The following is a 26,538-nucleotide window of genomic DNA, read 5'->3' as shown; positions in this document are numbered from 1 at the left end:
ACTCAAGAAAATGGTCAATTTTCTTGACTATTTACAATTACACTCATGGAAGGTGCTTACAACCCGCCCAGGAAATATCAGCCCTCAAGGAATATATATTTCTTTTTGGAGGTCGGTGAGGTGCGCCAAGAAAACTACATGTTTTTTGTGGTTCTATTCTAGCCCTAAAAAAATTCTTATAGCACTTAAGATAATTTAAGATTGTGGTAGTGACAAATTCAGAAACTGAGACATCTATACTAGTATCATGAGGAAGACGTGCCATCGCACATATGCCTAGCCGCAAGCATCTTTTCTTCTATGACATATTTTTTTTCCCAACCAGAACCAGGGAATGAGAGAAGGTAGGTTCATTGTGTCCCTGTCATGATGCGATCAGGGATACCGATCGAGAGGAAGAGTTAAATAATGTCGCGCGATGACCATGCATTAGCATATATATGGGGTGAAAATTGCAGGTACCACCGTCCACTAGGCTCTCCCCCCTCTCCATGGCAGCTGTGAGAGTAGCAGCTGCGATGCTTGGTCGTCTTCTGCTCCTGCTCCTCCTGCTAGCCGTCTCTTCCGACGCCTACGATGGAGGCAGCCATCCGCCGATCAGCCGGAGAAGCTTCCCCGAAGGGTTCATCTTCGGGACGGCCTCGTCGGCATATCAGGTGATGAATGTTCCTTGCAATTCTTCAGGACTATTAACTTTAGCTCCTGAGATGTTTCAGAGTTAGTTTCTTGTTGAGCATCTGGGACAAATTCTAATGACTTGCTGGTGATGTTCATCACGTACATGCAGTATGAGGGTGGTGCAATGGAGGGGGGAAGACGGCCAAGCATCTGGGACACCTTCACCCATCAGCACCCAGGCATGTGTTCATCCTTTCTCTCTCTCTCCCCGTTGAAACTTGAAAGAGTGAAGCATATAAAAACCATCGCAATCATGTTCAACCGCTACATGATCACTTCAAAGTTCAAACATGCATGATTCGGTGTGGTGGTCCAAAAATAAATCAAAATTTTAGCTAGATGATGGAATAAGATACATTCCAGCTGCTACATCATGGATATATGTATCTCTCTTCTTGATACGAAGTTTCATTATATACAACAAAGCTAGCATATACACGCACTACCATGATATCAACGGAATGAAAACAAGTCTTAGGAGATGCAAATCCTATTATAGACTATATATCATACATATTGTCGAAGAATTCCCAAGTAATTGATTTCAACGGCCGACAAGCATGCACGCCCCAATATAGGACTGTCTACCTTTTTAATTTCTGTTACAGTTCCCAAAATCTGATCCAGTAAGTAGCGATAAATAAAATTTTTGGTACCACTTGGAGACCTGTAGAGACATAAAGTAGTACATTCTCTCCTAACACTGCTAGAGGATATAGTACTCTATGATTACCTCAAGAAATAGGTGTTTGAAATGCCTGGTCACATTTCTATTATCAGCAGTGGCAGTCTTTCTTGACAATTTTTAGCCATTGGCCAGGGTAACAGTCTTAACACAGATAGAGAAAATCCTTCCAAAAAAAGAAAAAACCATCCCAAGTTGTGTCTATCCTCAGTGAGATTGTCCCCAAAGAAGATTTGTTTTATTCTGCACAAATATTTGCTGATCGGGGATTAGCTTGACCCCCAGTCCAGCTCATGACAATCTCATGAGTCACAATTCCAGTCGTTCATACCATGAGCCAACCTGTCACTACCTGCTCAGTTCCATTTTCTCCGTACGTAACTTTTTTGAACAGGGAGTATGAAGCAAGTGGTTGAATTATTGATCGTACTTGTGACAGTGAAGCTTAGTTGACTAGTCCAAACACCACTAGCAACTTGTGTGCATTATTATTAATTTAAATGACTAGAAAAAAACAAAACAAGAACAACCCATCTATGGAACTTACTGATTCTCTAATTTGGCAGATAAAATCGCCGACAGGAGTAATGGGGACGTTGCAGTGGATTCCTACCATCGTTACAAGGTAGGAATTTATTAGTTTCTTTAAAAGGTATCCTTCTTTTAGTTTATTTTGGTTCAAAATAAATTCCCGTAACAATTTTAATGATTATATAGTCAAAGTAGTGCCGATATGTATCTTTGTATCAGCTCGATGTAATGATCTTGAAACATAATAAAAGCTTCCTTTATCCAAAAAATTTTATATTAAGTTTTAATAAGATCTTTTAAGTTTGAAAACCAAACCACAACGTAAGTGTGGTATTAGCACATCATAGATCAATATAATAGTGACTTGCCCAAAATGCAGGAAGATGTGCGCATTATGAAGGATATGGGAATGGATGCCTACAGATTTTCCATATCCTGGACTAGAATTCTTCCAAGTAAGTGTGGTATATTGTTTAGACGTTGTCTTACATGTCTTCTAAAGTTCAAACCCATCAAATCAAATTTAAACGTCTCAATCTAATGACAGATGGAAGTCTGAGCGGTGGAGTCAACAGAGAAGGAATCATGTACTACAACAATTTGATTGGTGAGCTTCTGTTGAAAGGTATACCTCCTTTCTTTACTTCCATCAAATGATTCTGTATACTCATATACCTATCAAATATTCTCATATATATTTGCATACATCTGCAGGGGTGCAACCATTTGTGACACTTTTTCATTGGGACTCGCCCCAGGCATTAGAAGATAAATATGGAGGATTCCTTAGTCCTAATATTATGTGAGTAACGACGTTTTGGTCATTTCTGATTGCAAAAATACTTCTAGACTCACCTGCATAAGTTAAACTGGAAAGTGACCACCAGATTAAAAAGCTTAAATGAGCACAAGGCAGCTTAGTCATACGCAAAATACTAATACTGTCATAAATAGACTAATACTGTCATAAATAGAATATGACCGTTCCATTTACTTGTCAGCTATAAAGTATAAACATGCAAAAGTACAAACAAAAAGAATCCTCAATTAATTGTTGCTAGGGTTCCTTTGGCCTAGTCTTCTGGCATAAATAGTTTACCGGAAACAAAGAAAAACTTATATCAACAGTATATTCTATTTATCCTAAGTCATACTCATCAATTTATCCTAACATATTATGTTAAGAAAGAGGGCCATAGATAGATTGAGTTTGGGTTAGCATCTCCGTCCTTTGTGAGTTTTGTTGTGTTTGTCACTTCCTGGCCGCATCCTGGAATGACACTTTGTACACAAAACCCTCTTTTTCCTACCTTAATTGAAGGGTAGAGCTCCTGCCACTATTTAAAAAAAACTCATCAATTTATTTACTTGCGTTAGGCAGTAACAAATTGACAACATATTATCCTACAAAAATGGAGAAAAACTTATAGCAAAACTAGTCCTCAATGGGGATATTAAATACTAACATGTTGACGCTGGCATCAGATTGACGATTCCTTTATGCTAAAATTGCTGTTTATGTACACTCACTGAAAGTCACATGACGATAAATAAAACTGTCAATGTTGCAGAAACGACTATAAGGATTATGCTGAGGTTTGCATCAAGGAGTTTGGCGATAGAGTGAAACACTGGATCACATTCAATGAACCCTTGAGCTTCTGCGCAACAGGGTACGCATGGGGCACATTTGCACCAGGCCGGTGCTCGCCATGGGAGCAGGGCAAATGCAGCGCTGGGGATTCTGGAAGGGAGCCTTACACTGCATGTCACCATCAAATACTAGCCCATGCAGAAACAGTCCGATTGTACAAAGAAAAATACCAGGTCAGTGATGAACTCTCTATGAAATTGTCATAGTGGATAGGTTGGCCATAATAAAAGCAGACATCTATTTAGATTAGAGAGCCTCATTTTCTAGTCTCTATGGGTATATTCAGAAGTTCTAAGGTTTAGGAGAACAAAAGTTCAAAAACTTACAGCACCATGGTATGGTTTTTAGGTCAAGTAGTTGGTTACGGTCTTATTGTTAAAAATCATGCATGTATTCAAAATGTATTGTTTCTATTTGCCAAATATCTCCAAACATCACTCCCATTTGTCTGATATATTGAATGTCAAATGCAGGCTGTGCAAAAGGGAAAGATCGGAATAACTTTAGTCACAAATTGGTTTGTTCCTTTCTCCCGTTCAAGATCCAATGATGCTGCTGCGAGGCGTGCCTTGGACTTCATGTTTGGATGGTAAATTCCGTATGGCCCTCAAAACATATCAATGTCAAAATTTAGAAGAGAGCCAGAATTTTAATAGAAGTGTCCCTTAGGTTTATGGATCCCCTTATTAGAGGACACTATCCAGAAAGCATGAGGAGATTGGTTGGAAATCGCTTGCCGCAGTTCACAAGCGAGCAGTCTGAGCTGGTCAAGGGTGCATTCGACTTCATCGGACTCAACTACTACACTGCAAATTATGCTGCTAACCTTCCTCCATCAAATGGCCTCAATCTCAGCTATAGTACAGATTCTCAGGCGAACCTTACCGGTGAGTCACTGAAGCCAAGAGATGGCTTCCTGTCATCGTTCTTGCTTCAATTAGAACAAGTGCATTGTTGCAAAATTCTAAAAAAATATATATGTTTAATAATACTATTTTAGATGATGAAAAATAATACCATAACTGCCTCTAAGATGCTTGTCCCGCAGCAAAAGTAAATTCAATATTCCCTCCGTCCCAAATTATAGGCTGTTTTAGGTTTTCTAAATATGTAGCTTTTATGTACTTTTTTATCTAGATATATTGTTTGTAAAAGCTAAAACGGCATATAATTTGGAACGGATGGAGTAGTTCTCAAATAAAGAAGAAATGTTTAATACCATAGCGGCAATATCAATCTATGACATCGGGTCATGTGGTGTCAATCCGAATATCAAAAACATGTATTTCTCGCCCACTTTTTTTAGGCATACTAACCTCCTCCAATTTGTGTTAGGTGTGCGAAATGGTGTGCCGATAGGCCCTCAGGTAACCACTGAGAACAAGATACATGTGCTCTTCCCTCCTCTAAGCACAATTATTCCAGTTCTACCACGCCCTTTCGGATGGCATGGTAGCAACCACAAAAGGTCATGAAAATTGTGAAAAAAGGAATTCAGAACATTGGTTTGCATGACATGTATCTACCTCTCCACAAAATTTTAGAACCAATGGTGTGAAAAAATTCCAAAAAGTCTCTTGATATTTTGGGCTTGCTTATTGCGCGTCAGTAGCACTCGTAGGGGTTTACCGGAACTATGCTCCCCTCGCCTATGTGTAGTTGTGTTCCACATATAAAAGTGGCTTTGTATGCAGGCTGCTTCATCTTGGCTCTACATTTACCCTCAAGGATTCCGTGATCTGCTACTATATGTCAAGGAAAACTACGGCAACCCTACGGTCTATATCACTGAAAACGGTAATTTTTGTTGCCGCCATATTGCTTTCTTTACAATCAGTATCATGTTGAGGTTATTTTCCTCTTGAAAGACGATGCTTGGAACATTTCCCTTTATTCTAGGAGTTGATGAAGTCAACAACAAGAGTCTACCACTCCTGGAAGCCCTGAAGGACAGCACTAGGATAGAGTACTACCATAAGCATCTCCTTGCCCTACAAAGTGCTATAAGGTCAGTCAGAGCTCTAGCTCATGCCTGCAAAGCAAAAGCAATGCCAGTAAGTTATTGCTTTGTAGACACACCAGCTTATGGAGAAGAGAACTTACTGCATCTGATCTGTCGTTCACTGCAGCCGCGGGGCGAATGTGAAAGGCTACTTCGCGTGGTCGCTGCTCGACAATTTCGAGTGGGTGAACGGCTACACGGTCCGGTTCGGGATATACTTCGTGGACTACAGTGACGGACTGAAGCGGTACCCCAAGAGCTCAGCCCACTGGTTCAAGGAGTTCCTAAAGAAATAAGCATGCGTGCACATCAATGGTTTTGAATATCATGGTATTGCTAAAACTGTAGTTTTTTTTGAGTTTTAAAAAACTCCACTCTAGACCTTTTTTTCTTCTAAACCACGGTTTTGCACATCAATGGTTCTAAAACTACAGTTTCTTGATACTATGGTTTTTAATACTACAACATCCATTATCGCTAATCTTTGTGCAGCGTTTGGTCTGGCCTATGTTGTATGGCCGTGTTACAGATAAATTGCCCCACCAATAAGTGTGCTCACTATTTTTTAGACATAAAAAAATTATTTGACCCCCTTATAAGTGGTGTATTTAACCATATATTATTATGGCCAGTCTGTTGAAAAGCTAATAATTTTTTCTTTAGATAATGGAAAAATCTGAATTCAGCCTTCTTCAAAGAATAAGCATCAGTCCACACTTACTTATTATAAGCATACCTAAACAAGATTTAAACTTGTTACATGTTTGAAACTAAAGAATTTAAACTTATCACATATTCAAAACTAAAATCCAAGACGGTAACTAAAAGACCATTCATTAGACACGAAGAATTGCATGGTTCTTGATTCTAGTAGCTTACAAGCCTCACAAATTCATTATTTGTCTTCATCCGAGAGTATAGAGCCTAAAATTGTAGCCAATGTGACCTTGAAAAGTTAACAAATAGCAAAATCCCAAAATGTAACAATAGTATCAAAAAGAATAAAGAAAATGGAACCCTAATCATGAAGTCTATCAATAAACTTCAATTCTTACTTGGCAAAGATATCCATATCCATATCTATTGAAGGACCGAAAACGGCGACCAGAGGAGGGTAAACGGGAGCCAGATTTTTTTTCGATAATTAAGGCCACTGTCCCAAAATCATCGTCAAACTCGCAAACCAAACACCATGATGTCCACGACCTAACTAGTGGTGGATGTTCCCTAGGAACACAGTGGGACACCACAAATGGCAAGAGAGTGCTTCCCGAACCGAAGGACGGAAAATGAGATACCCAACTCCTATTGAGAAGAAGCGAGTTCCCGAATCTAAAATACCCAAGCCAACTCGTGATAAGAGTACTTATATAAGTTTCTTGGAACGGTAGAAACCCAACGCAAAAGACGGAACACGAAACTGAGATCAAACGACCAAAGAAACGCCGCTGAACTGAGTGCAGTCAGCCATATGCTGAACAGCACAGAGCGACCTTCGGAGAAAAATCGAAAACCCTATCAAATGGTGTTCAAAAATTATGAAATTTTAACACAGCCTCTAGACACCTTGAGGTAGGTCTCCACCAAATTTCAGCTCCAAACTTGAAAGTTTGACCTACCGGACACGTCCGACATTCAGACCGGACGTATTTGGTATTTACAAGCAGTTCTTGTGAAAAATTGATTCAACATCCAAAACTCGATCAAATCAACTCGGAATGACTTAAAACTTCGTAGAGAGGATTACCACAAAGTTGGTAGGCTACGCCTAGAAGATAATCACCCAAGGCAAAGCCAATCAACAGGAAAACAAGAAATTGCGATGAACCCTAGAACTTGATTTGCCCCGATCTATGAACTCGCAAGAAATTAGATGAAATCCTTCAGTGGAAGGGATCAAATCACATCCTAGTCCATCTCAGATAAAAAAGAACGAGTCAAAATGCTCGCAAAAAGGTGAATCGAGCCAAGAAAGAAAAGGGGAAAACAAGAACGCGAAGAACACGAACGCGATTCACAAAAGCACCTCACAAATTGAATCCCGGAGGACACGAGGAGGTTAGGGCCTCCATTTCCAACCAAAACCACAATTACACCGAGACACTAGTTCATCGGTGGACCTCTTGAGAAGAACCTAGAGGGGGGAAAACCTAGAGAGAGAGGTGTAAGAATGAAATGGCAAGAGGTGAGAGAGATTGGGGCTCCCTCATCCTTATTTAACATGGCTATTACACAATCCCAAACATGCCCCTAGATATTTTGAGTCGAACCACTTAACCCGAGGGCGTTATGGTCCAACCTAAGGTAGTCTTCATCCGATGGCCACCGCACCCTTCATGAGATAGCTTCGCCTCGACGCGAACTCCTCGATGCCGCCACATGTCGTCCATTCCTCCTCGGAATCTCCGCCCGAGTTTTGAGGCCCAAACCCCAAAACCATCCACCCGATGGTTTTCAAGCTCAACCCACCAAACCATCCGCGAGTAGCGTACTCCATACGCGTCCCCTGCAACTCGACGCGTGTCACCTCCGTCCTCGACCGCATGGCCGCCAAGTCTTCCAGAGCCTCTGCTCGACTTGCACGTCCATCGTCTTGACTCGGTCAACATGGCCACTCCCAAGTACACTTGCGCTTGTCGACGTCCCCAGATGTCAACCACCACGGCTAGTCACCCGGTCTCCTGGTCCCTCGGTCCAAGCCTCACGTCCGTCCTTCACCGCTCCCAGTCCATCGGCACGGCATGTCCCTACTTGACCTTCACCTCGCCATCAACCACCGCCTCAGAGCTCCACACCTGCGCACCACAAGCCAAGAGACATGTTGCATAACCCAACGCATGCCATGGTTAGTTCACAAACTGAACCCAAGACGTGAATCACGTTGGCAATCACTCATCATAAATCCAAACCACAAGGGCACATATCAACCTTGTGTTCACATCTATGATTTCCAAGGTATGGCATGGCAATGTATTTCGTAATGTCGATTGCAAAAACACAATTCTGAGTCCACTTTGGAGCTCCACCGAGGTACACTACTAGTCACAAGCCACTAAGTCTTGCCACTCGCTGCCTGTCTCTTCCGGACACCTTGGCATCATCCACTATGGAGTTTGTCCACCAAGGAAGAGCTCTCCTCGTCCCTTACATACCAAGCTTGGAGGGTTGAAGTTGCTAGAGAGGCAACAAGCTTCTAAGTTCCCTAGCACATCAAAGATACAACTACATGCAATGCATCTCTCTCTAGTTCTCAAGCTAAGGCTTAATAATCACTCTTTACTAGTGATGTCATGAGCAGAATCCTAGATCACTAAGATCCCATATATTGGAGTCTGCTTAACTGCTTCAACTAGATCCCAGTCACTATCGCGTGCTTGCGCCGCTAACTGAAGCGGCGCACACGACGACCCCGTGGCCGGAACTAAGAAAGAAGGGGGCAGGGGGTAGGGGATGGGCAGTAGGCGGAACGGCCAGCTGTGAGGTCACCGTAGCGAGGGCGGTGGACGAGGCGGTGATGGTTAGGGTCTTAGATATTGCGACCATCCATGGCCGGTGGTCTTAGAAGGAGGGGCCTAGGGCGGTGGGCGGACCAACGGTGGTGGCATGTTGATGGGCAGTGAGCGAGGCAACAGCGGCGCCGCCGAGCGGGTGGAAATAACCGGATGGGCGGTGCTGGTGAACTCCTGGATTGGGGTTAGGGAAGGGCAAGTCGTCTGGCAGGGGTGGTAGGTGGACGGTGAGGCTGTCGGCGAGGTCACCTATGGCCTGGGCGACGGTCGAGGCGGTCAGGGGCGGGGTTGGCCGATGAGGAAGACGAAACACAAGGTAGAAGAAGGTGTGTGCCAGTATCTCTACCATGCACGCGTGTTAGGTAAGAGGGTCGCAACTAGATCTAGCTTCTACCTGCCAATAGTTTCAATGTACTCCAACACCTTTTAAATGGACGGCTAAGGGCATATTTATAGTCCCTATACATCAAAATTCATCAAGCTCATGGGTTGCAAACATAGTCCTCCTAGATGATCCAAGGGTCATGCTAGCGTCCGGATGACTGGACGGACCCGCGTGTCCGGACGCTCGCGCATGCTGTTGCACTTACCCGTGTGCTGCTGCGCCTGATGCGCCCTACGCCTCCTCTTGTTTTTTTGGTAACATGCACCTCCTCTTGCTCCTGTTGCACCTCGCCCGTGCCTGCTGTTGCGCCTGCACGGAAGAGCATGTGCGTGGGGTCCGTCCAGCTGCATGCGAGAGAGAGGGAGCACAGTGCGCGTACCCGGCTACATGCTGCACCATGGTTGGCCATGCCTGGTGGTGCTGAGTGCCTGGTTCTGCGTCCGTTGTTGGGTGTTGGCCCGCTCTAGTGCTCTACATGGGCACATGCACTTTGACAGGGGTGCTTGCCCGTTTAGGCACTGATCATACATTGCGTGCACGTCCGACTGTTGGAGCTGACCCACATGATAGAGATAGGCAGTGCTCAGTGACGGATCTAGGATTTTATCTAAGGGTATGATGTCAAAAAAATCACTTTCAATTCGGTAAAACCATTTGACAATTCGGTAATAATTAAAAAACATCCACAAATTACAATATAAATGGTTCAAACACGCCATATTGATAGTTCAAAATATAGACATAAAAGAGAGTAGGAGACTTACAATACAACTTGTTTGAGTTTCATAGCCGAAATTTTTATGGGACATGATTCAATTATACCATCCTCGTCTACTTTAAGAAAATATTCCGCTCAATTAATATACTGAATTGCCGATCAATCTCAATTATCTCTAATGTTGGGTGAATCCCAAATATCACGGCATGAGGAGAAGACTAGATGATGTTAGCAAATAACAATGAAAATAGACATGATTTTTCTACAGGAAGACAAAGAGGCCCAATAGCAAAATTGAATCTCACATTCTCACCTCGATGGCACAGGCAGTCAGGCTCGGCGCATTATGGCATTATGCGCAGCCAGCAGTCTGGGTAGATTACATCCTCAATCTCGGTCATGATAGATTAGTTGCGTACTGGCTAGGTGCGATAGATTAGTATGGGTAGATTACATCCTCAGCGCTGGCTAGGTGCATGTAGCACGTGCGTGCTCGCGAGTCGCGTGGGGGGCAACACTTGTTGCAACATACTAAAATAGGGTGAAACAAATTGAACATACGCTTGCAACATATGTGTATAGCCACTGCAACGTATGCAACATACGCGTATAGCCACCGCAACATTTGCAACATCCAATGAAACAACTGAAACATTTGGAAGATACACTTGCAATATACGTGTATAGCCATTGCAACATTTGCAACATTCAGATGAAACACATGCAACATTCGGATCAAACATACAAAAATACACTCGAAACGCATCGCCAGCGAGGAGTTCGATGCCCACAATCACCAGTCACGGAAGAAGAGAATGGCACATGCACATGTGGGCCTTGCGCTCCTCTCACGAATTCCCAGCGTCGGCCGTTCTCTCTCTTTGGTCACGCTCACACGTTGCATGCACCCACACCGAGCGAGTGGTCGCACGTGCTCCCATGCGCTGACCGCTAAACGGACGGGTGTGGACCATGTGACTGCAACACGCTCCCTTCTTTTTTTTACTTGGTCGTCATGTCGCGAAGGGCGGTCTGTCCGAACAAACGGACGTCCTCAACCAGGCATCACCAATGATCCAATGTCCATTGATACCCTTCATCGAACAATAATCCAATGAGGATCTGACCATTATCGATCATTGGCACTTGAGCCATTGGCACTTGATCCCACATCCCCAATGATCACGATACCGTCTCTCCGGTTAAAAAAAATGACCCCCGATGGATCTAAAAAGAAAACTGATGGGCTCTGTACTGTACATGACCTTCCGCAATGCTCACGATGTCACGATCAATGTCCGAGAAAAGGAGATGTCGTGGTCCTGTCAAATCGCCTTTTTTGGTGTATATAAGATTCCTATTAACAGATTGACTATGACTGCTGTAGATGCTATGACTGATTTATCGTGTTTTTTCCATTGCATCCCGGTGGCTTTCGCTGAGCCCTTGAGCTGAACGCATGAGGGCACGTCCAGTATCCATCCACCTGGCCCTGGCCTCTGTATGTCCGCAGCCTCGTTTCGTATCGTCGAGGATGATGATCCACGGGCCATGGGCCGGATTTTGGGCTTTACATCTGCTGTCACGAGAAAGTAGTGTGCGTGTGCCACGGCAAATTTCGGCCCAAAATATAGCAAAGAACACACGCTCCTCTGTGCAGTCAGTCCTGCTAATCAGCGAACCATCACAGGTGAAAACGAGCGATCGATTCTGCCTCCCTTTCAACTTTCCATTTTTAGAAAAAAAATTATTTCAGTAACTTTTCTTTTCTGGAAAGTTACATTGTAACACCCTCGATGTTACATTGTACAGCTTTTTGCTAAGTTCTGCATAAGCATCATACTTGTTTGTACATGTGTGTAATTGGGAGTATAAATCAATATACGGCATTGAAACATTTATCCGAAACAAGAAATAAATGTTAAGTTTCATGTCACGTTATATTATTGGTGTCCTAAACGAATTTTTATTAAACAAAAAGGCTAATGAACGCATATATGCAATTGGCTCTCCTTTTCATGTTGCACACAAAGCCACGCAAGTTGTTGTCATGTTGTGTTGGACAGTGGCTGGCCAAACCATTGTACTGGCCATCTTTATTTTTCATGCACGTGTGAAGGACAAACGGAAGTACAGGCGGTGCCTAACCCACCACTGTGCGGTAGTACGATGTCGGAGCGTCCATTCAAATTTCACCATCGCTGGCCGCTTTAAGTTCTGAACGCGGTCGCCTCTACAAAGTAGTCTAGCAGCACTCCACCACTTTCCAGTTAGCAATACTCACATCACGCTCTTCTACATCGAGCTAGTAGCAGCGCCGACGAACTCCACCGCACCGCGTCCGAGCAAGAAAGCAGTGCAGCCAGAGGTGCGTGGTGCGTACTGTTGTTGTTAGCTTGTTGACGTCATCATGACGTCACCCCTTCGTCACACATGTTTTGTGGCCGCTTTCATGTAGGAAAATAAAGCCGCAATACGTTAGAAATACGCCTGTGGGCCACTGCTGCTCACTGGGCCACGATGCTGTCGTGCTGGGCCGGCCTGCCGGTCCTCTCGCGCGCTGCGCCGCGCCAACTGTCGCTCCCGCGCTGGGCCGCTGGGCTGCTGCCACGCTGCCGCGCGCGCACTGGCCGCCCTGGGCCGCGCTGCCGCCGCTGGCCCGCTGCCGCTGCTGCGCGCCGCGCCCGCCCGCCTGCCAGCCCGCCCGCGCGCCGCGCCACGCTCGGCCTGCCTGCTGCTGGGCCGCGCCCGCGCTGGCGCTGCTGGGCTGCGCCGAGCCGCTGTTGGGCCGCGAATTAGAATTCGTTTTCTTAATTTCCAGAAGCATAGAAATGATTATTCAACTTAGTTTTAAAGCTAAACTTTAATAATTTGTAGTGAATTGTGTAGATGTCCAAAAATAGTGAAACTAATTTTGTTAGGTTCGCAAAAATACCATCTACGTATTAGTCCAGTTAGATTGCAGTTAGTTGTGACAAGGTTTGGCTCATAAATTCTAATTAGAAAGCTTAGTATTATATAGATTAATATATTGTAGGAATTATTGTGGCAATTCTGTAATAGTTTTAGCTTTGAAAATTTCACAGTAGGTTCACTAGGATATTATGTACTTGCTGTAAATTTTGTAGCCTTAGAACGAGTTGTTAGATAAAGTAGCTATTACCTTTGCTTTATTTTATATAGCGTAAACTAGCATTAGGGGTAAGAATAGCTGTAGTTGCTATAACAATAATGATACTTGAAATGGTTATCGGTGACAATAGGTAGCCTAGTACCGTGGTCGATAGCCATAGCTTAGTAGCTGAATCAATGTACTTTTATTTTGAGAGCTGCTGTTGTTATATTCCTAAGCATTGCATCATCATTTCACGCATGTAGATCACGAGCTGGTAGACTTTGTGCCTGTCGGCGAGCCGGAGTACGATGAGGTGATCGAGGAGTACGAGGAGGAGATCTTCGCACAGGAGGAAGCCCCGGAGCCGGTTGGTGCTGACCCTGCTGACCCCGCGTCTGCCTAAGATAAGCTCCGGTGCATAACCCCTATTTTTAAGTGATCACTGAATATATATCTATAATGTACATTTACATTATAGGCATTTTATGAATACTACATGCATAAATATATCTACCTATGAGTCCTACTAGTACAGGTCGAGTAGCTGCTATGCTTAGGATATCGGTAGCGTGAGTAACCTACCGTTACTTGTAAATAGGTGATAATATGCTCACTCATGATAAAATGATGGAAAGGAAAATGGTGATCGGATAGGGATATGGTTTGGGTACTGGTGGGTGTAAGGGGTTGTGTCCTACGGCCAACAGGGCATGACTTGGTTACACTTTTTCCCTGTCTGTGTTAATTGAGGACCGGTCGTTGCAATGGACGCTAGGCAAGTCACAGATCTATTGTCCCGAGCGCATACTTGGATATGGGCGCAGGAAAGGCTTGTTGCTCTCTTATCGCGGATCCGGCTCTTTCCGGACCGACTGATGGGAGGCGGTGTGGTGGAGGTCCTTGCACTGCACTGAGTCCGGAACTCAGAAGTGGGGGCTTGGAGTCCAAGTTTGGACGGGGACCTGGACACCCGGGACAGGAGAGTGATGAGTTGGTCCGGCTTGTGCCTGGGGTATAAGCGGGGTGTGTGTTTCGGGGCACTCAGCTAGGCACATTGGTTCACGAATCGCCGCCGAGTCGGTATGGCTTGTCTTAACTCTAGCATCGTAGTAAGAACTAGAAGTTGAAAGGAAAAGAATGGAACTGATTGCTCAACTCTTGCTTGAAAGTAGAATAGGTGCTTATATAGACTGGCTAGATGATAACTTAATACGGCTTATAATAAGACATGAATAAGGACTCACTGTTAGTGCTATTTTGCTAAAGAAAACCAGCAAACCATAAAGCCTCTCATATTCCTTGGAGTCGGAGAATTATTCCCACTAGTCGGATAAGTCTTGCGAGTACATTGTGTACTCAGGGTTTATTTACCCCTGTTGCAGGTGATGCTTGAAGTACCTTTGTTTGGAGGATTCTTCTGGTGGGCTCAGACGAAATCATCGTCCCTTATCGCTAGATGTTTATTTAAATTCCGCTGTTTATTATTCCGCACTCTGGTATTTGGTATTGTAATAATGTACTTTTTTTAAGAAACTCTGATGTATGAAATGGATAAGTATTGTAACTCGTTTTCATTATTGGATCCTTGGGAAAAATGTGGATCTTTCGGGTTCTCCCTCGAGGTGTGTCCGACGGACACCGCTCGCTGTAGCTCGCTTTTGGGGTGCTTAGTGTCTGGTGGAAGACGAGCGCCTCTGTAAGTACGCTATTTCGGGCGGTTCTGCCACATACATAGTTAACCAGCGGTCGATCCCCACACCTTTGCAACTTTGTATTTTTGGCAAAATAAATTTATTTCTACACTTTTCTTTTTATAAAGTTATACAAAGTTATTAGCATAACTTAAATGTATAACTTACTTAGGGATGGAAATAGATGTCTAGAAATGTGAATTATCTGAATCCGTATCCATTAAAATGTGTAATATGGATATTTGTATTCGTATTGGTTTCTAATGTGGATACAAAATGCCTAAATGGATCTATCCGAAATCGTTTTCCGGTATTTTTCTCTATCCGGTTCTAGATCCGTATTCCACAAAACTATAGAATATCTAATATATATCTGTATCTACGAAGAACAAAGTATAGTGAATCTATTCAGAAGTTTTCTTTTCATGACTAGTGACTAAATTTCAGTATTATTAATGATGCATTGGAACTATTTAGTAGTATATCTATAAGTAACCTTTAATGTTAGTTTAATTAATACTATCCATGATACATAAATATTAAATTAATTTTTGTATTTTTTCTCATTTAGTTTAACCTAATATATTTGTTGTTGCAAATGATTTGAATACTTTAATTAATTTTGTGTTGATGAAATTATTTCATATAATTTATAATTTCATGATAAATATTATTTAAATAATGATTGATTAATTGATATATCTAATTATTAAATATTTATTGATAAGTATATTATTTTGTATGAGCTATTCTTGTCTATGTTATATGCCTACATACTTTATTCTCTAGTTGTGTAATAATTTTGTAATTACAAAAAAAAATGATAAAGCAAAATGGCTACATGTTGCCTACCATTCTTATTTAAATTTTTTTCACTTAACTTATCATTTTATTAAATATTATCCATTATAATCTAGTTCACTATGGTATTTGAGATTATGAGAAATGTACTTCGATTTTATTTCACTTTGGTTATTGACGAATTTAGTAGTAAAATTCTATTCATCTATGTTGAATTTAACAATATGCACTTTGAGTTGAATTGAGTAAATATCCGAATAAAAATCCATCTCAGAGACTTGTTTTGTATTCATATTTGACAAGGCACGTATCATATTGGAGTCCGAATTAAAATGTGATAAAAAGTGACATCTAGATCTGATTCCATGTGAATCTGATCCGTTTCCATCCATAACCTTGTTACGTGACAAAGTTACGCGCATACTTATATGTATAACTTACTACGTGGCAAAATTATGCACATAACTTATATCGTATGTATAACTGACTACGCGACAAATTTATACGCATAACTTGTATGTGTAATACTTTTTTAACATAACTTTTACAACACAACTTTACATAATTATACAAATAACATAACTTATATACATATAAGTTATTATAGTCCAACATCTTAAACTAGTTGAGAAGAAGTGAAAAAGTAAAAAATGGAAGAAAAAAGAAACAGAAAAAGAAAAGAAAGAAACATCTGGGTAGTGTTTAGTTCCCAAAAATTTTCAAGATTCTCCGTCACATAGAATTTTTGGACGCATGCATGAAGCATTAAATATAAATAAAAAATAAAACTAATTACACAGTTTAGACAAAATTCACGAGACGAATCTTTTAAGCCTAATTAGACTATGATTGGACACTAATTGCCAAATAACAATAAAAATGCTACAGTACCATTTCAAAAAATCGGCAACTAAACAAGGTCCTGGCCGGTGTCCGCATGCCGCGGAACGACCCAGACCCACACGCACGGAATAGGTCGATTCGAGTGGTAGAAGAAAACATCTCCTACAACTTTTTTAGATACGATATTTGTTTTGATTGATGCGTCCACGCGTGCGATCCCACGAACGCCGGCAGGTGGGACCTCCTCCAAGCTTCGATCCCGCGAGTCCCCCAACCCTCGCCCCGATGCCTCTCCGGCCCACGCCCCCCCCCTGGTGCCCTCGCCCGCGATCACCCCCCCCCCACGCGACTCCTTGGCCTTTGTGTAACCCTAGCCGCCGCCGGTTGACGCGAGGTCGCTGCAGGCACGCCGCCTCCAGGCGTCGGGAGGCCACGGCGAACGGGGTCACATCGCCCTGCGCCTCACGTCGGCAACGTCCCCCTGCGCCTCACGTCGTCTGCCGCTGCCTGGATCCTTCACAGATGGCTGAATCCGGCCTGGCCGCCTCCATCTCTTGCCCATCGTCGACCTCGCAGGGGAGGCGTGCCAACGCCCCGCGACTGGATCAGGCGGAGTCACGTGGGTCCTCCACCGTCATCGACATCGGTAAGGTGTGAGAGGAGAAGGGTGCCGTCCGACGCGAGCTCGGTTGCGCCACGGGGGATTGGGGCGGCGCTAGCTCACGGCACCCACAGCAAGCACAAGGTCCTTGGCCTTCTTAATCAACGGCGAGGTCCCGTGGGTCCATGATGCCCATCTCCTCTGCCTGCTGAAGTGGAGATCCACCCGTCCGGATATGGATTTCTTTCATCTTCACTGGTGAGCAATCCATCCACCAAGTCTGAATATTTCTCTCTTCCATATGTTCAGTTTCTGACTGATTTTTGTGTGCTGTTAGATTAGATGCCCAACTAATCCATCAATCTGACTATTCAATGCTAGAATCTGCTATTGTCAAACCACGATCTGGTGTCGCTGCTGTGCAAACGAGATCCATGGACCCGTCCAAGATCTGTCTTCCTACAACTACTGAACTACGGCAACGTGGAAGGAGGTCTGGAAGCAGAAACAAGAGCGTGCTCATCCAGCCTTGTTTGTTGGTTGTTAGCAGTTGCAGCGTGCTTAATTATTTCCTTTGGGTGCTGAGTGCTGATGGTGCACTAGAGTCTGTGTGCGTATAGAAGTTGTAGTTGATGCTAGCAGCGTGCATTAGATATCTAATATGGAGCAAGAGCAAGTAAGATATGCTACAGTGCTACTAGAGTGATAATGCACTACTGGAGTGTGTTCTTCACTTGATTAAACTGCTAATCTCTAGCTAGGCGCACATAAAAGTGATATCCAATTTCATTAGTAAAAAAAAGGTTATGGTATTAATCACAATATATCTAAAATCTGCAAGTATGTTTGTACCTTTGTTACTACTTGCTACATTGCTTGATGGTGTACAGCTATACGAGTTGGAGAGAATCCAGAATGCAAGCTCAACCGTTTATGTAATGCTGAATTTGTAGACTAAGATGATACATCACATATATATATGGAATCATTTGTGTGGTTTATTTGTTGCTTCATATCATCTTAATGATATTTATCGTGGTCGTTGCCTGTATATTGCATAGTAAGATGTTGTCTTTAAGTCATCTGCAATGTAGTATTTTATAGCAAAAACTTGTCATTTCTTTTCATAGAGTATGATGCCTGTGGTTCTAAATTGTTCTATAAATTTTTTGTCCAGAACAGTGAAGCTCGACAGCCATGCATTGTCCAGATAAGTCTCTACCATCAAGCCGAATTAATCCCTACAGGATGATTATCGTTATCTGGTTGGTGGTTTTTGTGTTCTTCCACTACTGGGCGATGCACCTGTTGAACAATACTAGCCAATTTGGAAAAACCTCAGCCTGCCCATGGTAAGGTATTTAAAACACTCGGTACATATTTGGCAATTAAATTTGTGTGGAATCGATTAATACGATGACTTTGATATGAAATTGGCATGTTATTTTTTAATTTCTCTTTACAAATATTTTTTTATAAACATGTACATGTCTGATGTAATCCTAAAGTTGCTAATAAACAAACATTAAATATTAAATTTTTATGTCTGTCTGATTCTTTGGTCTCAATTTCTTTTCAGAGTTGTCCTACATATGATGATCTGTTCAAGGCGCATGGACAGCCCTCGTTCGTAGCCTATCTATACAGTCGTTCATAGGATGTCAGATTTTAAATAACTTGTTAGTTTTCTATGAACTGACAATGTATTTTCAAATTATTGCAGCTCTCTAAAGTTTCTGAAAGCTGACATGAAAAGAATGGATCTTAACGGTAGTGGAAAACTTAAAGCCAATAACAAGGCAACTGGCAACCAGTTATCAGTATTGGCGGGTGGCCCTCGGTCTAGGGAGGGAGGAGAACGGCAATGGGCTTGGCCCACGTGCGGAGAGGTACACGGGAGATGTGGGAGCAGGGCCACGGGTTAGCTTCGGTCCAAGAGGAGGTTGAGGCTTGGGCTAGCATCAGGAGCAATTTTAACCTAAGAGTTGTTAGTCTTGGGCTAGCATTAGAAAGAGATTTAGCCCACAAGTGCGTAGAAAAATACTATTTTTTTACTTTTATCGTAGCGTTAGCACAGTGAAGTTATGTTATACATGAATCATATATGATGCAACGCTTCTGTGAATCATATTTAATGCCATCTGTTAATTTCATCTGGTAATTTGAGGTTATATTACATCCGAATTATGTCATGCCCATTCATTCAAAAAATAAATGAAAAAAATTTCATCTGTGCTCGAAGCCTCAGATGACAATATTAAGCTGCATCCTATCTGAGTATACTGGGTTACAAGGTGCCCATTATGTCATAGCATCGGTTCCGATCCATTGTTTTGGTTTGTTTGCAAGGTCATTGAGATGTGAACACAAATATGGTTAAAGTGATTGCCTGTAGTTATGTGTCTTAATAAGTCAGTTTAGTGTCCTAATAAGTCCTCTTTCTATTTAACGATTCACTTGCACTATTCAATATTTTATCCTGTATAGTCAACCACCGCAGTTTTCAATGTAGTGCCCAACAAACCAAACATCTTGATTGCCTATGTGCACAAAGTGCCACCAGAGTCATGCATAAGTAGCTATGTTTTTTCTCTTATGATCATATTTTTCAGCTGCCGACATGGAACCTTACCGAAGTGCAAAAAAAAGAAGAATAAGTTTTATCTTGAATTATTGTATCTCATACATGTTGAATCCCTAGACTGGATAATTTGTTTGCCTATGGTTGTATGCGCATGAGGTCATGGTTGCCACGTGGTGTTGTCAGCATAACTGCACTGTTTCCACGCAGAACATGTTAGAGCTAGGGACCTTGCAGATCTATTTTTTTATTAGCTGCACTAGTTTGCCAGCAAAGTGAAAGAAAACATGTTTCTAAAGCCTATATATACATGTGTCTCAAACTTTTTTTTAGAAATCAGGAGGAGCCGTGGCTCCTACTGCAATTATTTTTTTTGCCAATTTTAACAGAGACTTTTTGTATTTTATTCCTTAATGCATATTTATTAGTTTGGAAGGTTAACTTTCTTTGACATATTACCATTTGCAGGGCCTTGGAGCAGTAGCTATCAAACTCATACAGATTGTTCAAACATACGGTGTATCCTGTGGCCATTTAAATAGACCATTTTGTTTAATACTGTTGATCAACATGTAGTTTAATTTCAGACAAGCACGACCACTAACGGCTCAGCAAAACTGCTTTAGTTTGTTTTAGTTCTTAAGACAATTCAATTTTCAATTCTGGATTTTTATTATTATTTTCTAACTTGTTGGAGTTATGGACCTTGCGGATGTAATTTGTCTATTGTATATGAACCTTGGTGGATGTAATTTGTAATCCATTTATTTAGGCATTGTTATGAGTAGGGGTAAAAACGGTACGGATATTTTTCGACCGTATCCGAGACTGAATCCGTTTAGGTCCTGTTCGGCTTACCCCATATTCGGTCCTTCGGCTTCTTTTTTCAGCCAGAACAATGTTTTTCTCTCACAACAATTCAGCCGATACAGTGTTTTCAGCCAGTTTCAGCCAAGTTTCAGACCAGCGAAAGAGGGTTTAGATCTATCCATATCTGGGTCCGGATATTCAACATTGGTATTTAATGGCGCACGAAAGAAATGGATATCGGAGATTTTTTCTGACCAATATAAAATATTTTCTTAGCCACATCACGAAAAAGATCTATAAAGTAGAGTTTGTGAGCCTATGACGACGCGCTCTTCGTAACTTGTGTTAATTTTACACACTTTATTTTTTGGATTAAATGTTACTTTAACATTGATATTTATTTTTTATAATATTATTATCTTATTTTACGATAGCTATCCCACGTCAGCTTACGGACACACCGCCTGGTAACGAAAAAACACGCTGGGAAGAGTCGGATCTGCACACAAGGCCGTGCGCTCGTCATTCGCTACGCAAGAAACGAGGGAACGCTTTTGATATTGGAATGTCGTCCTGGGTGTCCTTGTCTGGGAAAAAAAAGAGAGAGAGCAAAGTACCACTCTCTTCTGCTGCAACAGCTAAGCTAGTACGTAAATCGTGACAGAACATCAACGCAGTAACGTTGATGGACGGAGTAACGAGTTGATAGACTTACATGATCTACTAGCCATATATTTAAGCATGTATACTGATATTTAAAATAAATAATAATTTTTAAAATATAAACTAGTACATGATTTAAAGATAAAGAGAGAGGAGGTGTGGATGTGTAAATAATCGACAACCTTCGTAGAAGATAAGCTGGTCATAGGGTTACTTGTCGGTGGCGTGGTGAAGGCGTGGTCACGGTGACGGTGGTGGCAGGTGGTGGAGCTTCTCGTCGCTGGCTGCGCTCCCTCTCTAGATCGGCTAGGGTTAGGATGTTTGGCGACTCAGATGAACATTGTGCCTTCTGCTCCGGCCCTCACCTCTCTTTTTATGGCGCTGTGCGACGGGGGTCCACCAACCATAGAGCGGACCATAGAGCGGTTAGACGCTCCCGATCAGGGCGCGGATCCAATGGCCTAATTGGACGGGTGAAAATCAATCTAACATTCTCCCCCTTGATCTCACCTTATGACTTAAACTTAACTTACTTATTTTATCTTATTTTCATTCCATCACAGATCAGTGCATAGAGCGTGCCTCATCGTCACGGTCAGTTGATATTAGATTAAACAGCTACAATGCACCTCTCTGTTTTGAAACAGATTCTCAACTAGGTGCTCATTGTCCAGGAATCATAGGCTTTCCCTTAAACCCATGCTGACTAAGTGTTCTCTGAACACGCTGGGTGGTAAGCCTTTTATAAGCGGATCCACGAGCATCTTTCATGTTCTTATATGCTCAAAACTAATTATATAATCACGGACTTTATCTTTCACACCATAATACTTTAAGTCAATGTGTTTGGCAGCACCGCTTGACTTATTGTTGTGAGTATAACATACTGCTGGATTATTATCGTAGTATAACTTGAGTGGCTTATGTATGTCGTCTACCATTTTCAACCTGAGCATAAATTTATTCAGCCAATTCACCTACCATGTGGCCTCATAACATGCTACAAACTTAGCATACATTATGGGCGATGTAGTGATGGTTTACTTTGAGATTTTCCACGATATAGCTCCTCCTGCGAGAATGAATATGTATCATGACATGGACTTTCTGTCATCTCCCGCATAATCAGAATCTGTATACCCCTCTATGTGCAGGAAATCATATCTACGTTAGCATGAGACCCTTCGTACCTTACAGGTAACGCAAAACTTTCTTTACTAATTTCTAGTGTTCTATTCCTGAATTACTTTGATATCTGCCAAGTAACCCGGTAACAGATGCTAAATCAGGGTGAGTACACACGCGAGCATACTGTAAACTTCCGACAGCTGAACTATATGGAACCGCTTTCATTTGATCATTCTCATATTGGTTCCTATGACATTGAAATTTTCCATATCTATCGCCCTTGACTATAGGAGCAGGTGAAGACTTATAATTTTGTATACTGTATTTCTTTAGAATTTTTTCTAAGTATGTCTTTTGTGATAATCCTAAAAATCCATTTTCTCTATCTCGGTGAATCTCTATTTCTAGTGAAAGCATCTGGGCCCCTAGTTGGGTTTCGGTGATTAATGACAATACGTGATTACTGTGACTAACATGTGTTTTGCAGAAACAATTGAGTTAGATCACGGTAATGGAGATCGATTGGGCAATCATGGTTGTTATGCCCCTACGATGGAAATCATTTCGGTTTTCAAAGGATGGACGACAAGGTTAAGGATGGACTAGTTCTAAGTGTCGATTAGAGTTGGAGAGACACTTAGAGTAGTTTAGGACTTTGTTTTTCCTTTGGTCATACTATTAAGGGGGGTATGGACGGGTAGCTTGACCTAAGTGAGTCTAGTGAGTTAGATGTGGTGCACACTTGTTAAAACTAACGCTAGGTAGCTCCTACATATGCCTAAGATCTAATGGAGCAAACTTCATTCACGTATGATCGAGAGTTGTGAGTGAATGGAGGGTCAAATACTGACCGAATGCTGGCTTCGATGTGACCGGACGCTGGCGTAGAGTCCGATCAGTTCATTTGACTGAGGTGAAATCGTTCGGTGTGACCAGACGCTGAGAGCCAGCGTCCGGTCGTTTCTAGTAAGGTTCCAGAGAGGGAAAATCGAGACCAGACACGTTCGGTCATACTGTAAACTCTAGAGTTCAGGGTGTACTGACTAGAGCGTCCGGTCAACATGACCAGAGCGTCTGGTCACCCCGCTGAGGCACATAATGGTTTGTTTTTCAGCCCATGTTATAAATAGAAGCTCCACTCGTGTGTGGAGTCACTTTTGCTCATTTCAACAGCTAAGAAACACCTTAGAGAGTGCCAAGAAGAGCAAGGTCCTAGTGAGGTGATTGAGATTTGAGAATCCCAAAGAGAGCCCTCATTAGTGAAGATCAAGAGTACCAAAGTGTGCATCCACCTTCTCAATAGGCTTGTCGTGGTCAAGTGAGAGTTCGTGCTTGTTACTCTTGGTGATCGCCATCACCTAGACGGCTTGGTGGTGATTGGGAGTTTAGAGATCACCCGGTGGAGCTTGTGGGTGACCTAACTCAAGTTGTGAGCGGTTGTGGATGATTCACCGCGACGGAGTGTCGAAGAATCAACCCGTAGAGAGCACTTGATCCTTGCGCGGATCAAGGGGGAGCTACACCCTTGCGCGGGTGCTCCAACAAGGACTAGTGGGGAGTGGTGACTCTCTGATACCTCGGCAAAACATCGCCGCGTTCTTTTCCTCTCTATTTACTTTGAGCATTTACTTTGAGCAATTCATTTCATGTCTTTACATTCTTAGAATTGCCATGCTAGAGTAGGATTGGAACTTAGGTTGCAAGTCTTTTGTGTGGTAGAACAATTAGGAACACTTTTTAGGCACAAGGGGTTAATTGGGCTAACCATAGGATTTAATTATTGCAAAAAAATTTAGAATTAGCCCAATTCACCCCCCTCTTGGGCATCTTGATCCTTTCAATTGGTATCGGAGCCTCGTGTTCACTTATTTAGGCTTAACCGCCTAGAGCAAGATATCTCACGGGGATGGACCTCCTCCTATCTTTGAGGGAGATGACTTTCCTTATTAGAAAATTTGCATGGAGGCGTATCTAGAGGCTCTAGATGTTGGCATACTTAGAGCCGCCTCACAAGGCTTCCTAAAACCTTGGGATGCTACTAACCTATAAGGCGATAAGGTGAACTATAAGAAGTGGAATGCAAAGGCTCGAAACACTATCTTTAGAGGCCTTTGCAAAGATGTGTTCAATCGTGTAAGGAACCACAAAGACGCCCATGCACTATTGTCGAACGTTTGTGCGCTCCATGAGAGAACTAAGAGTGAGCGTGAGGAACGCTATCACTGAAGTGACCCTGATTTTCGCGAAGGGAAATCTACAACGTTGAAGTGTAATAAGACCGTTGTAGATCATATTACCCAAATTCCAGTTGAATATCACATCCATACAACGATAATATCAGAGTACAAATAGTGCGGAATTACATAAATTATTACATCGCCGCATTAGCGGAATCAAAAGTAGCATTCATTCAGAACAGCTTGAAGATAAGATCGCCAAACTTGAGCGTAGGAATGAATCCCTCAACCGTCAAACTCCTCGGAGCTATACTCCTCAGCAGAACCTGTGTGCCAAAATTTATTAGTACGATTTGTACTGGCCACTCCCAACCCTATGAGCATTGCTTTGTGAAAATTGGATGCAAGTTGGATATAGTCAAAAGGAACCTATAAGGCTGGGGTTTCCTATGCATTTAGCATATCAAGTATCTATAAAAGTAAAGTCAAGTTTTAACACCATTCCCACACACATTCCACCCCATTCCCTTCCTAGAGTCGGGTTTCGATCCTAGGATCAATATACCACCATCACCACACCTTCACCATACTATAACCATACCATCGCTCAGTCGACAGGCCAACTCCCTCTCGGCACTGTCTCAAGGCTCGTAGCCCCTGGCTATGACCGACACTCTCTTACGGGGGAAGAAGAGAAGGACTCATCTCACTATCTAGTTTAAGCGAAACCCAGGAAAAGTCCATAGCCGATAAGTCGGCACATGTATCAATCGATCAACCATACGCTCTGCAGAGGTTTTACATAACCACAAGATCTACCTTCTTCGCTGACCATCGTCAACTGGGTTGATTCCAGCCGCTTGCTAGCCTAGGATAATGCCACTCTACCATTCAGCCCTGGTACACCCCAAGTCTAGTCTGGGGTGGCTGAAACTGTGAGTCATGAACTAGGTCCACAAGGTCTCCATGAAGTCTCAGAAGGGTGTGGGGGAATCCTCCGTGCCCCGTACCTCCTTACACTGTCCGCTATCAACCTAGCAGTAGTGGCAATATCCTACCAAGTAGCCCGGCCGTCCCGCACCATATAGGGCGAGTGGTACATAAGGCTTCCCGGTGAATCTGAGTACTAGTAAGTCCTTAGGGGTGACCAAGCCAGAATGTCTTCATTAGGGTTCCCATTTATTGTGCCACCATAGCACCTCCATCCCGGGCTCCTCCCATCATAGGTTCACACCCAGGACCACCTCGTATACCATTTATCCACCATAGGTATCCATTTCCAGGGGTGCCCAGGTAGCACCTCATGGCAAGACTTGCCCCAAGCTCATCATATACTCCAACTCAGTCGACTCAACCCTCACCCTCCACGCACCCAAGTCACACATGCAGCACTCTCCCCATAGACCAGTTTCCACCACGCATCAACATAGTACAAGCGTAGTAGAAGTAATAAGTAATATAGCAGCAAGTGTGTGTCTAGCCTAATAGCAGGGTGAGCAGGGGTAAGGTTGCGTCAAGGTAAAGGCCATCAGGAAAGCATACTACCATGCAGGTCCTATCACAGTGTGATTACAACTATAAAGTAAAGCAATAGCAGTTCTATATTAGCCATATGTAATAGGTGCTATGAGATTGGGTGGGATGTGACACTTTCAGTGTAGTCGTCTCCGTACTCCTTATGGTACTCATGATCCTCGTCTGTCTGGTTCTCCTCCGAGTCTGCATCGATCGCATTATAGTCGCGTTAGCGACGTCTATAGAATAGCACGAAGAAGCAATGAAAATTCAAAGGAGCCAAATGCACTCAAACAAGGGTTCATTGCATAGAGCTTGATTTTAGATGAATTTTGGTCCTAGTTTTGTATTTTTCTGAGGTCGTATGGATTAGTTATGAATTTCCGAAGTTTACATCATTTCTGAAATTAGAAAAAGGCTGAATTAATCCTGGGCTGACATGTGTCACGTA

The 26,538-nt window shown here is 42.7% G+C and overlaps 1 protein-coding gene and 1 long non-coding RNA gene across 3 annotated transcripts; both read left to right on the top strand.

Annotated features, from left to right (window-relative positions):
* The first annotated feature begins 466 nt into the window (after window positions 1-466).
* Window positions 467-6,021, top strand: LOC136496456 (beta-glucosidase 12-like). The gene is made up of 13 exons (XM_066492135.1): window positions 467-656; window positions 788-857; window positions 1,930-1,988; window positions 2,274-2,349; window positions 2,442-2,519; window positions 2,609-2,696; window positions 3,466-3,721; window positions 4,022-4,137; window positions 4,218-4,435; window positions 4,884-4,915; window positions 5,243-5,345; window positions 5,448-5,556; window positions 5,678-6,021. Exons 1-13 carry the CDS (start codon window positions 492-494, stop codon window positions 5,844-5,846), a joined length of 1,539 nt encoding a protein of 512 aa, XP_066348232.1. The 5' UTR covers window positions 467-491; the 3' UTR covers window positions 5,847-6,021.
* Window positions 6,022-16,923: 10,902 nt separating this feature from the next.
* On the top strand, window positions 16,924-20,530 carry LOC136497393 (uncharacterized). Of its 2 annotated transcripts, none has more exons than XR_010769313.1 (4): window positions 16,924-17,471; window positions 17,595-17,706; window positions 18,391-18,570; window positions 18,793-20,530. It is a non-coding gene; the product is annotated as an uncharacterized lncRNA (long non-coding RNA). The 2 variants fall into 2 exon arrangements; XR_010769312.1 differs by having other exon boundaries at window positions 18,391-18,565; window positions 18,793-20,529.
* The last annotated feature ends 6,008 nt before the right edge of the window (window positions 20,531-26,538 follow it).

Source organism: Miscanthus floridulus, chromosome 12 (genome assembly GCF_019320115.1).
Source record: "Miscanthus floridulus cultivar M001 chromosome 12, ASM1932011v1, whole genome shotgun sequence".
Lineage (NCBI taxonomy): Eukaryota > Viridiplantae > Streptophyta > Magnoliopsida > Poales > Poaceae > Miscanthus > Miscanthus floridulus.
The sequence above is the reverse complement of the archived record's forward strand: the minus strand, read 5'-3'. Positions and strand labels throughout refer to the sequence as shown.